A 14220-nucleotide genomic window follows, 5' to 3' on the forward strand; every position below is an offset into this window, starting at 1 on the left:
GACGCGAGTAAGGATCCCCATTGTCGAGATACTACAGCGAGGGTCAAAGTAAAGCGATTCGGAGGAAACATGAATGGGATCCCATTCATGGAAAATGAACTCCGCCCGCTAGGACTACTGATAAATGCAGCAACGCATTTCATCCTTACGATATAATGCTACTTTTAGCTTCAACTATGAAAACGGGAAATAAGGCGCCGTGAGTGAACACCTCGGGGTTCTTATGCACTTGGGGATGGGTCGCACACTGGCTAATTTGTAATCGTTTTTATGGATACAACCTCCCGGAAAACAACTCCAAGGATTGAATTTCTCCAAACTGGATGAATTCATATGTTACTTGTTGGAATTTATTTTATTTATAAATTTTAGTACCCTTCAAGCCACCGCTAGGGTGTGTGGCAGGGGGTGAACACACACCAGACTAATTTTGACCCAAATATGACCATACCGAGGTCGGACCATGTTATTCTGATCCCTTATCTTTCGTGGAAAAATGACATCTTTAATCAATCTTTTCTACATTTAATATCTCTAATTTTTATTGACATGATCTCTCATACCGTAGTACGATGGAGTAATAATACATTTTCAAAACTACTGCTAAAGATACGTCCTTCCAATTGATTCAAGGGATTAAATAACTGTAATTTAACCTTAGCACCGCGAGCGATTTTGGTTCATATTGAATTAAAAGACCAATTAGTGGATCTTCATAAAATTATTTATTTCGATTTCCGAAATCTAGGCTGAGGAATAAGTACATACATCTATATGGAAATCCAAAGTGGAATTCCTCCATTCCATTCCCCTCCCTTGATCAGGCATGTTCGAAAATGAGGACATAATTACACTAATGGAACCAATACATGTCGGGAAAAAAATTGAAAATCCCTGAACTAATTGGATCTAAGAGGATGTACTTTGAAAATTATTACACAAAACCGGGCTCAAATTACGGCAAAACATAGGGATATTAAACTGAAAAGGATGCAGAGTGTTCTCATAACATGGCATTGGTCGGCAATAAACGTTGATCACCACATTATCTGCTTCAAGGTATAAGCATCTTCGCGGCGCGAGAGGACACTTGACGTCTTCCTCGAAGGAATTAACAAGTCCACTTAATACCTGTTTCGTGATTCGTTTGCGGTGGAGTCCACTTTTGTATTCTCCACGGGAAATGGAACTAGACTCTATCCTTGTCCTAGTTAGATAGCGGAGGCATTAAGGGCACCTGGTGCCGTGCGTTGAGGTCGTATTATGCGTGAGGCACCTTTTCTATCCCACCCTCCAGTCACAAAAAAAGGGGAAGAATACCGTAAGACATTTATAGTTTCTTTACTAATGGCGAACATTGAAGGGGGAAGGTTCATAGACAAGGTTGCGTTTGGACTTCCAACAATTACATTTAGAAGATAACGTAAGAGCGACGGTGATGTTACCGAACACTTTACATTGCCGATTTTAGGTAATTTAACTAGCGATTTTTTGGAAGGATAAATATTTGACAAAAACAAAAGAAACAATGGCTATGTGATCTTGTGCGACAACTTACATATGAAATGAAAAACTACAGAACTTAACACTTCCCTGCCTCTTATGCTGTAGTAAGAATTTACAAAACTGATCACCGTGAATACGTAATTAACATCATACACTACATCAACCGGCTTGGCATACCTCTGGTTTCACCTCTGCTTTAACCGAATCAAAGTTTAATTTACAACTAGACAAATGTATAGGGCTCTTTTATTCATAGAATAAAAGCAAATGCCTTTTAATGCATTTTCTAAGTATGATTTTTAATTAACGATAGATAATTATCATTGAATACAAATAAGATACTCCAAGAATATTTTATTTTACTCCATTTCCATCGTCTTTTCTGATCCAGAATTATTCTCTATCTGTTGAAAAAGGTTTATCGCAAGTTTAAGTACTCAAGTTTACGAAGTGGTCAGCGATAAATGTGGGACAGAGCGGTTCCATCAAAAAAAGCCGCACCTTAAACACATATTAGATATTCAACATCACTTTGAGGGTTTAATATTACAGTGACTTCAAGGGTCAATTTTTTTGGCGCATAAGGATAAAATCAACTAGAGATCTTGTTTAGGCAATTACAATCCAACATTTGGAATTTAGCCATCGAAATAATACATTATGGAATAAAACATTTGGTCTTTACACAGCTGACTTCATTATTGTTTTGCTTCAACACAACCGGCATTATTTTTAGCAACAATAGTTAAAATAAACCTGCACTTATAGCTAAAATTCGGTGATTCGAAATAGTTGTTTTGAAAAAATATTTAAGTTGTATAAGCTACTGCGGACGTAACATGAGACCAACTTTGCTCAAGTAACAAATTAAAACTCTAAGATTACAAATTATGGCCAACCTTGCGCGCGACACCATAGTTGGCCTAACGTTTATTAACAAAGTCATAATTACATTGGAAATATTAATTGACTTTATAGGTATAAAAACATTCTCCATTACTTCGGACGATGAGAGAATAATTATTTGAGGGTGAAACAGTGTGTGACACTAACTGAAACTGTCTATTAGGCCAACAATGGCGTCGCACACATGACCGTATTTTATTTTTGTATAATTAGGGATGGGTTTTGCAGACTTACATGTCGATCAGCTCCGAAGACGGGATACGACCACAGGACTGTGCTTACTCCTTCCTGCTGGTGCGGGCCCAGACTGCTGGACGAGTTGTTCAAGGTGGGTGGCGGCAGCGTCTGCATGGCGACGACGTCGCTGACGGCGGCTGCCGACGCTTCTTCCCTCTTCCTCAGCTTGCTGCGGACGAGACGGAGCGGCGTAAGGACGGGACCAACCATTTTTGTTTCAATTGCGGTGCTATCGGAGATTCCCCCTTCTTCCTCCAACTACCGTCGCTTTCGACCAGTGCGGGTCGAAGAGCGTCGACAATACGAAAGAGCGCGGATCGGGGAGGAGGCGTGAAGATATTCGACTTGTCGGGCTCCCTGTTTTATCTCTCGGGACAAAGGATGCCGACCGACGAAATTCCAGAACTCTCCTCTCTCTGCGGATCAAACGCCGGGGAAGGCTGACAACACGGCCCTACAGGCAACGAGTGGCCGATCGAGGTTTGTTATTCCCTCTCGGAGCGCACTCGCTCTCCCTAATCCTTTAGAAACTTCTCCTTAACCACGGCCCGCAACGCCGAGAACTCGAATCTAACCTGTCGGTTGGACGCGCGCGCTTTATAAAGACGCGTGGCCTTCCCTCCCCTCCGCGACCACTCCCCTTCGCGACTGACTCCCCCCCCCCCTTCTCTCTCTCTCTTCTCCGCGATACATCCTCCGGCCTCCCGCCCACTCCACTGCTGCGCACCGAAGCCATCTTCCTTCTCACACCCCAGCCCAATGCGTCACGGACTCCCCCTCTCACACGTAAGAGTTCCATCCCCCCGCACCCCCCTCAGCCACCCAAGAGACCCGGTCCGTCCGCTTCGAAGAAGAGCCCCACGCGATTATGGGCGCGAAGTCCGGCGAGAAAATCTTTCGACTGTTAGATTATGGTGCTCTTTCATTATTTTTCCCTTTCATACGATGGCGTATTATCTTCCTACGCTTTTGCGTCTTCCTTTCCGTTCCTCCAATCGCACTCATGGACCGTCGTTCTTCCTCGGTTTCTCAACATGGATGACGTGAAAGTAGGAGGAGATAAATGAGGGTATAAAGGAGTGACGTCGCCCAGTGTTTGAGCAAGGGACGCCGCCCACGTTTCCAGGGAAGAGGAAGAGGAGGACAATGATTGTCTTTCGGTGGGGTAAGTTTTGGAGTGGAAATTTTCGAGAACCCAGTATCCGACAACTTAAAGATGATAGAAGTGGACTCGCACGTGAATGCGAATGTTTGAGAAGTAATTTTATGGTCCGCTTTTGAAGTGTGGTGTAAGTCTGCTCGAGGGAAACGACCGAGGGGTTCGGAGAGGAATAGCGTTAGCGAAGGTGGAGTGAAGCTGCTTCCATTGCTATACTAATGCGACCCATCTTCACGGAATCGAAAACCCACTAGGTGAACCGAAACTTGGGCCTTTTTCTGACTCAATTTACTTGGGAAAGCATTCACGGGAAAGCCACATTTCCAGTGACTAGGGTCGCCTGCCAAACACACCGAATCCGAACACCGGCGCTTTTCAGCCAACATTCTCCCGGGATACTGGGAAATCCAAATTCACCAAAGCTCGCATAAATAATTATCTCCGTGCTCTTGGACAGGCTATTAAACTTTCAAAGATGTGAGAGGAGTATTGATACATGTCTACACATGTCTGAGAGTAAATCTTTTTAGAAATGTAAAACTTCATGACTTCACGCACCCAGTTACCCTACCTCTACCCTCTCGCTCCGATCAGTAAAGGAGCCAGGATTTGCCCATTCATTTCAACTACCTCCCTGACTCCTGTGTGAGTCTGCATTAGACCGCCCCCCCCTGGTTGACAGATCTAATGTTACAGTAAATATGCAGCTGATAGTGGAAACCAGGGCTGCAAATGAGACTTTTGGGCACGAGGCCGAAAGTTGAATGGGGTGATTATTATGCCCCTTTTCACATCCGAACAATGAGGAAATGTCTTTACGTTCTGGAATGGAAGTCTTATCCACAGAAATGATTTGTGAGAGAGTAAACCACATTTTGACATATAAGACCAGACTCTCTGCGAAAGGACATGGTAATCAAGCAACATGTGAATGATTGACTGATTTGAGCGATGCTTTGCGCACAAATCAGCATTTGGGGCAAACACAACATTAGGGTTAACCACAGTAGGAATCAGAAAGATAATTAACAGAGCCAGCAAATAAAGCAGGCTAAATAGACCTCTGTACTATGTTATGCACTCCGAAGTGAAAAGTCAGCGACAATTCTATTACTAAATTAATACCTTAATGGAAAAAACAGTGAAATTGTGACACATTTATAGAATTGTTAACTAGTGAGTAATCTTGGAGCGTCAAGCAAAAATAGCCATAATCGTATGAAAATATCAGCGAAACATTTTTAATGTGCCAGATATACATGGACAACTGGGACAAAGTAATTGAAATTTTATAAAACCATATCTCCCATATGAGATAAAGCGGACCAGTTTTTATGGCTATTTCTGCGAGTTACTAAATCAAGGTTGAATCAATTTGAATACGAATGGCCAGGTTGTGTTTTCAAACTTTTCATGGTCAGCAGCGGAAGATTGATAATTATTTAACATCCACCACCGCCAGATACATAACGACGGTTAATGTGTTACGCGCGGGCACATGCATCGAACTGAATCGGTAAACGTTTTCTTCTTCGGGCGAGAAAAAGTGTAAAAATAAGAATTGTCACCCAAATTGTACCGAGTGGCACGCTGGGATCAGATTGGAATAAAGCAGCAAAACTCTTCGCCTTTATCCGGAAGGACGAAAATCCTCACACCATTTTATTTCGTTTTTGAGTTCTCTTTTGGGTGTTCAATTAATCAATTCTTCCTGACCCTATTTTGGGGGAAGGAGGATTTTATCCTCATCAACACGAGGGCATTTTCACATGTCCGACCTTCATCGTTCCTTGATTCAGAGGCGATTAATAGGGCTGGGGGGGGGGGAGACATTTACGCAGTGGCGCCTTTTGGGACTTAATCTGAGTAACCTTTTACCTTGTCAAGAGAATTTTTATTCACAATTAAAAGCTGGATACCAAAGCTGATTTCCTGGATACGCATGTAAAAGAGCAGAGTTGTAACGAGGTGATGCGAAAATAAATCAGCCGAAAAAAAACAAGCAACAAGTACAAATTCTAAAGCATTTACATTAAATACAGGGTCCGTACAATTAGTATCGTGACTGGTTCACTGTAGCCTCAACGGAGCGGTGGATGGGGGCCTGTAAATCGTTAAACTACATGCTCTAACTCTAATTCACGCATGTACTGCACCAGATAATTTTTAATTTATCTATAATCGAATAATCTGATTTAACCGTCCAAGCTTACTATATGAAATTCTTTCAATTAAGTTGGTCAGAGCACTGCAGCGAAGCTCAAAAACCCTATTGATGTATTATTTGTTTTTTCAATAAGCTGCAAAAGTACATTACTCGTACTATGAGGGATTTTCAAAGAAGAGTGGTCATTAAAGTTTTATTCGTATGGTTTAGTGTGCAAACATTTGATTTTATGTTATATGCATTATTACCTCAAGGAGTACTATGTGGTATCATTCTCATTAAGACGGTACGAAGTATATCAATTAGGAAATTAAGACTGGGAGGATCAAACCAGAAGGAAAGGATTGGTATATTTACACTATAATGATTACGTAGAGTGTACCGAGATACAATGTGTGGGCTGAGTATGTCAAAGAGAAAGACAAGTGACGAGGATGGCCGTACATCCAGCAACGTTATTGACAGTCGACACCCAGAGGCATTAAATAAAGGAGTAGACCCACAAAGGAAGGTTTACTTAATGCGATAAAGCTAATTTTTCCCCGAAAGATTTTAGTCAAAACAATTAGGTGTCTTATGTTAGATACAGACAACGTATTAATTTGTCGATTTTCTTACATGCACGAAGGAATTAAGATTAGTGAGATGGTAAAAATAATTTTCTTGATTTAAACTCAATTACCGTGAGGAATTCCAGGCGCCAGAAGTTATTCACTCAATTTTTTTTGCTGGTATAATTATTTTCCTACCTATTATCATTGGGTTATGGGTGCAGACAATAATGGGAACTTCGCAGAAATGGGGAAATTTATATTTCCTAATTACCTTGACTCAGCCTTAGATATGGCAAATACTCAGCCTGTGCAAGATGGACACTTACTTTTCCCCTAGCATTAAAAGAGTCTGTACCCTAAAATTAATTATTCACTTCACTGTTAATGGAATTGGTCTGTAGGATCCGCGAAAGATATGAATTAAGGTTACAGTTTGAAATATTTTTTCCAACCTTTACATTACATGCAAGTTTAAACACATCTGAAGTAAACTTTATGGAAAAATGACTTATTTCCCGTACAAATCGCTAGATATTTCACCGATGTGAATCAATATTTTTACGTTGAATTTACTTAATAACTGAGATCTATGTCCATCAATGGTTCCCACTATCTTTATTCCTTGGCATGTTCTGGTGAACGCAAGGAAGTTAGCTGCTTTCACGTGTAACCACGTAGGAAAACATAATATTCCTTATCCGCAAAAATTTGAGGCAGTCATGATATTATTGAAAAAAAAACACTGAACTTGATTACCATTAAGGATTAATTAGAATAATTTGAAAGCTCTAAAGGAATATCTCAAACCGTGATAATCTTCGCGACATATAAGAAAAAATAAGGATAGATAGATCGAACTCAGCATCGACATGTGAGTGACATTGGCGAGGGGATTAAGTTACACCCGCCTCTCGTATACGATTACCCTGGCTCTTGACTCCGTCACAGCGGATGGCTCGACGGTCGTCGGGCTGGTTGTGGGTGGGCTGTTACAAAATGTATGGTGGTTTCATAGGTATTAACGGATAAATAAATTCCGTTGACTCTACTGATGTTTTTAATACAATGAAGACAAATGATTAGCCAAGTGTTACTCCAGTAAATTTTAATTGAGTGTTTTAGAGCGCTGGAATTCCAACAGGAAGGCCCGGATTCGTTTCCGAGTGCCCCCACTGGACACCTGCAGCTTTATCCAAGGACTTTGATTCTTCTGATACTGTACATCTCTGAGAAACCACGGGACACTTTAGAAAAGGAACCTTCTGTATGAATCTCGCACACCATGTAGGTGATTAGATGAGATGTACTCCTACTCATCAAAGTAGCCCTCAGTTTGCCTACGGTAGTTTTATTATTTGTGAGGAGCAAAATATTCAAAATATATCTTTTATAACATTTAGATAATAAGAACAAAGGGATGAATGTATCCCATCACGAAATAATTCCAAGCAGGGAATAGTATGTGGAATGGGAAGATTAAGAATGGATTTACTCATATGATTACTTCAAAATATTAAATGGGATCATAAGTTTAAATTCAAAAGTGTCATGACAGAATGGGTACAGAACATTTTGATTGGAATCTTGAAGACAGGAATAGAGAAGGGAAGTTTTGGAGAACGAGGTAGGAGGTAATGAGTGACAATGACAGGAAAGGAGGAAAAGCTTCCAGCATCGGTCCATGATGCAAAAGATACTGAGGCAGTAAACTAATAAAAGGCTCTATGAAATATCATCGATACTCATAATTAATATCCTATTGATAAATATCGGTGGGCGGAATGAAGGGAGGAATAAAGTATAAGGAATCGAAGAAGGGCTCATCCATGAGCAGAATGTCATGTTTTGTCGTGTTAAGTGAGCCTTAGAAGTGCAACGGTGGTTACTCTAATGCGTCCATTCAAAACCTACCTTGAACGGTCGACTATCATTAATTCTAATCATATTCGTAGGTTACAGTGGTTTTTGGTTGATGAAGTTAAAAAGAAACCTTTTAAATTTCTAAAAATATCCACGTGTTTTATATCTCATTTAATTTCCTCCTCGGCCTTCGGCGCATTCCAGGAATACACTCGCCCGATATTCGAGGAACTCGGCACGCAACAACCACTCCGACGCACACAACAACCCGCTGTTTTTTCCCTCCGAGGTGAACGAAGGGGGAAAGATGTCAGCCGGCGGGGGTGGAGGCCTTCCCGACCCACGGCCGTGCCCACGCGGAGGGGCTGCGCTGCGTGAGGAGAGCGCATTGGAGCCGAGGGGTATCGTCTTCGGGGTAGGAGGGCGATAGTATCGTGTGCCGTACGTGCACTCACACTGCTTCCAGAGGCTCCCCCGCCGGGTTGGAGGTGAAAGTAGCGGCGAGAGTGGGCCGGGAGGAGGTCGCCCTTGGAGTGATCAGCGGAGCCACAGGACGACCGCGAAATATCCTACGGCGGGGCGGTGGCACACATCTGGAGGGAGAGTGACCTCCCTTCGTACACCCTCTCCCCCCTACCAAACCATAAACACCCACACTTGTTTTCAAGCGCCGAATCTCTGCAGTCAGGACGACCCCCACGGTGGGCCGTGCTGCCGGTTTCTTCTTTCACGGTTTCAAACCAGAGATTGGTTTACCGCAGTAGACGTCAACGTTAATCCCAGTCTGAAGCTAGAGTTAGGAACTCGACATGAGAATTGCGTCCTAGCTGCGCCAAATGTACGATGTACGGACCAAACCAAAGCTCTGGGCAATAGCGCTGTAGTCCCGTTTTTGAAGGGAGAAACTAGGTCACTAAAATGGGTGAAAGGATTGTTTGTGTGATCGGATCCCTTCCTGGAAAAGGGATCCTCTGTGGCCAGCTTGAAAGCGTTGACTAACCCCATGCGGGTTGGAAGAACCGATCGTCGGCAGAATACGGCAGGGATGAGAGCCCCAGATGCGGAAAGCGTCATAATGAGCAGATGGACCAGCAAGGGTTTTTCTGGCTGGTACCCCTGACGGTGCCCTGCTTTCTCTCTAGTATCATTCCACGAGATTTCATTTTGTCTATAGCCCATCCAGAGCAATCCTATAGTTCATTCCTTCCCCTGAACCCTCCAGAAAGAAGCCAACCATCCCTTCGTGCATTATGATTAATCCGAACCAGACGTTTCTCCTCTTCCCTAGCAGACTCAGCAGGCATTTTCTCTTGGGCACCTCCATGTTCACTGCTTTTAAATGGATGGAATTCCCTTTCATGATTAGGAGCTCCTAAGGTTAGTCGTAGCAACAACCACCCTGACAGGTGAATGTAGAGATCACTTCACACTCTTAAGTACAACGTGTGAAATGAACAGTTCAGGGTAGGGTGGCTGCTTCCTTAACCGTGTGCTGCCTGGGGTTTCTCAGGAAGATATGACACCCTAAAAATTCACACATTTGGGGGTGACCATAGTCACCAGGGTTTGAATCGGGTTCTTCCGGTGTGTAACCGATCCCAATACCTACTACCTAGGCATTCAAACTTTAAAGAATATTAAAATTACACTAAAAAGGGGTTTATGACGCAGCAGCCAAGCAGGCAGACTCACTGCCTATTGTTCTCTCACCGGAGAGTTTCGAGTTCTTAGACCGAGTGATACCTTTCCTAAATTTAAATCTTTAAATACAATAAGGGATATTTTCTGATTATTCGAACTTGGTGGGAAACATAGATGTGGCTCAGAAAAAGTCCACGTACCCTGAATATGTCAACTTTGGGGAGACCTATCAAAACCAACCATCGGGTTGAATGCTGCGGTACACATTTATTGTGATTTACAGAATAATAAATAGAGATGTCACTTTGGCCCCTTCATTCTACGAGCCATAATTCCGAGACATCGTATCTCGTTGGGCAGACTCATAAAAAAATGTTTTTGAGCTCGTATAAAGTGATTTACTCGTATAAAGTGATTGCCATTTATCTACTACAATCAGAAAAAAGCCTTAAAAACTAATTTTTTCACTACGACATTAACTGTGCAACGGTGAGTTCGTTCGCACAATGAGTAGTTAGAAGCAGTTACATTAACGAGCAACCTTGTAGATACAACCGATAGTGGTCCTTGATGCATCGAGAACTGTTGTCTAGAAATATTAATAAAAATGAAATGGAATACTGGAATACAATGCAAGTGAATGGATTCCGAGTTTCGACGCATAGTTTGGCCAATTCGAGATTCATTTACTGCATAGCCTGTCAACAAGCACAAAAGTAAATCAACCATAAATACATACATTAATTGTGTCAACCTTGGAGGAAAGTTGATTTTCCAAAGTTTAGCTTAGCGAACTGTAAGAGTGAACTATACTTCATATTTGTCAACGAAGGAAATATAAATGAATGCAAAACTCTTCTTATTTACCTTTGACTGTTGTTGTGACATGGGTAAAAGTAGGTACGACACATCCATGTGAAAGTTAGGAGGTGATACGAACACGAGAGTGAATGATATGAAACTTAAAGAGCTGTACGCAGGTCGATTAGCAGCATTCTTCTTTTATTTATACATAAATATCATTGCTATACCTGAGTAAATTTTCAAAAGAAGAAACATAAAGTTTATAACAAGGAGCATGCCAATTACTGAAGTGCCTGAAGCCTGCTGGCCTCCGAGCGATTTACCTACTCAGCACAAAACAGTTTCTTTGAGATTAATTTTATGCCGAATCCTTAAAATGACGATGGGAATAACGAGAAACAAAGAACTGAAGTTGAATCGGACTGCTTCGGAGTGAAACACATTCTTTAATGACCACCTAAGTAGGTAACAAGTAAAGAGGGCTTAACTAAAGTGTGACAAGGACTCTCCCCTTTGTAATTTAATCGAGTGGATTGATATTGAAATCAAATGACCGGATTTAAATTTTCGCAATTAAATCAAACTTCACATAAATCATTTAAACAAAGCTGTCGTCATTAATGGGCAGATAATATTAAAATTAATTGATCTCATTTAAATGTACACTGATTTTCCCAACACAATTGAAACAGTAATCTCTGATCCGGTAAAATCTGCGTATGGCTTTAACTTGAAATGTAACCATTTGCATCACCGCTGCCTATAATGTGAACGAAAAGGTAGGTCATGTAATGAGATAAGAAATGATGATAATGCAAATCATTGAACGTATTCTGCTGATTGGGTGTAGTTACTGAGCATTATTTGAAAAATAATAAGGTCGCATGATGATAATGTGTGTGGTAACAAATAATTTTTGGAAAGATTATCTTTTAGGACGCCAGACCAACACTCATCCAAAGGTCGGCAGATTGGAAAGGAACCAGTTTTTAGAATATTCCGGTATCGTATTCACATTTCGGCTAAATAATCTAAGGTATTTAGCAAAAACTCAATCTAAGCAATGGGTCTCGTTTTACGAAAAAGTGCAATAAAAAAATAGAAACGATCTGTTTAGCTAGATGGGCACATTCTGGACTAGGCAACTAGGCCAGTGCGTTATAACGGAAGTTACGAGGAAATAAGAATGTTGAAGATCCTCTGAAAAAACAGTGTTTGCGGAAAAGAGAACGAGTTTTTCTGATAAAGGTATCAGACAACCCACTATCCGTGAATATCCCCAAAAATCTCATTATTCTGAAATCAGATTAACATTTTTCAAGATCAGAAATACGAGGGTCATCCGGAAAGTAGTACCCGTTCGTGAAATAAAGACACAAAAGTAAATATTAACAAACATAAAAAATTTTATTTGAAAGAGGATACTTTAAACTACTTCTCAACATAATCTCCAAGCAAATTAAGGCATTTGTCATAACGTGTGACAAGTTTCTGTATTCCTGCTGCATAGTCCTTCGCCGCCAGCTCATTGAGATACGCGAGGGACCCATCTTGCACAAATTTTTGCATAATGCAGATGGTGTTTAACAATTTCATGAACAATTGTTCGAGAAACATTGGGAAAATGCTCACAGATGTCATCAATTGTGACGCGCCGATCGTTCCTCACGAATTCGTCAACTGAGCTCACCAGTTGGTCTGTAATGACAGACGGTCTCCCCGGACGCTCATCGTCGTGTGTGTTCCCCCTCCCAATGTTGAAGTTGCGACACCACCGCCGAACAGACGACTCGTCCATTACATTGTCTCCATACACCTCCTTTAATTGGCGATGAATATCACATGGGCGAACGTTTCTTGCATTGAGGAATTTAATCACTGCCCTCACTTCACAACTGGCGGCGTTCTCAATTTTTTTAAACATTGTAAACAATCACAGAAACAACACAGGCAATGCTAGCGTCACGCAACTTGGCTCAGAGAAGGCAGACAAGCCACTGAAGCTATCTGACCTCGTCCAGCGGCTACTCGCGTCGTCAGCACTTCATGCGGCACGAACGGGTACTACTTTCCGGATGACCCTCGTATTTACTTTTGTGTCTTTATTTCACGAACGGGTACTACTTTCCGGATGACCCTCGTAAATGTCGTAATAACACCGCTAAAACTCATCATATTCAATTATTAGGTAGGAATTTATTTATGTAAACAACATAAAACCTTGCATGAAAATTGTAAAAACATCCATCAAAACGATATCATCGTATTCAAATACAGGCTTCTGCAAATATTCCAAGCAAAAGATTTACTGTCCCGTGCTGATCAATATCCCGACGCTACGAAATTAATAATTCTCATAGTCAATACTTTTAAAGACGCTGTAATTATGCGGTAACGCTATTATATGTGAGACTTTAGTCATAAGATTATAAAGCGGAAAACTACTGATGATTAAATAAGTAGTTAAATATTTTCCATCGATGTCTTAAGCCGACGTAGGCAGCATCAAAGGGATAAACTCAATCCTGTACGAGCCTTATTATTGGAAATCATGAGTGAATAAGTATAGAATTAACATGATTTAGATTAATATTTTTTTTATACCCAACTATTCAAGTTTCTTTTTATCCTCTCTAGTTTTGGGAATCAAACAAATTGGAACCGAGTAGGCATTTAGCAGAAAATGGTGCATCACACTATTAACAAGTTAATCGGAAACACGTTTGCGAGTGGGTTGACTGCCCAGGAAGGGGCTATTTTTTTTAAAAGTATAACCATATAGAAAGGTGTAAAAAGGAACTTAGAGATGAGGTAAATTGCCATGAAGGACATTAAAAAATAACATTTGCAGGAGTTTTCAGTCGAAGTACCACATAGAGACTAGTTCTAAGTCATGAACAACATCCTGGTAGTATAACCAATGTATACATGTCAAACTTTAATTTTTTATTGTTGAAATTATTTTTTGCTTAGGTTAATGGAAATTATCCAAAATAATCTTTATTTTCTATCTCGATAAAGATCTGTTGAAGTGGGTAAATAAAAACTCAGTGAGCAAAAACCTTTACATTTATTATTTAAAAGTTACCGTTATTATGGTTACGTATTAGTGCTTCCCAGTCAGAGTAAGGCAGCTGTAGGTAGTTGTAAGGTAGTTGTAATAACCAGGTTATTAACAGTAGTATTTACTCCCATCAACCTCCCTGACCCTCTCACCCTTCATACATACATAGGACTTCGTCTGTTTCTCTTCCGATTCAATTCACGAGTATTCTTCATTACCTCCATTAACCCTAAGTTTCGGAGCTATTCAATTCGCTACGCTACATTTTACTGTTTTCAGTGGTCGTTTCCCAACATTTGAGGTCCCTCTCATACACTTCCCG

General features: G+C 41.0%; 1 protein-coding gene across 3 annotated transcripts in view; it reads right to left on the bottom strand.

Moving 5' to 3' along the window:
* Window positions 1-14220, bottom strand: part of LOC139686779 (uncharacterized) — a 472645-nt gene that overhangs the window by 6824 nt on the left and 451601 nt on the right. For all 3 annotated transcript variants that reach the window (XM_071583818.1, XM_071583820.1, XM_071583819.1), the window contains exon 5: window positions 2647-2818. In XM_071583818.1, coding sequence (XP_071439919.1) covers window positions 2647-2818 — 172 coding nt within the window. The remainder of the gene's footprint in view (window positions 1-2646; window positions 2819-14220) is intronic.

This window comes from Hetaerina americana, unplaced genomic scaffold (assembly GCF_022747635.1).
Source record: "Hetaerina americana unplaced genomic scaffold, ioHetAmer1.1.p SCAF_15, whole genome shotgun sequence".
Classification (NCBI taxonomy): Eukaryota; Metazoa; Arthropoda; class Insecta; order Odonata; family Calopterygidae; genus Hetaerina; species Hetaerina americana.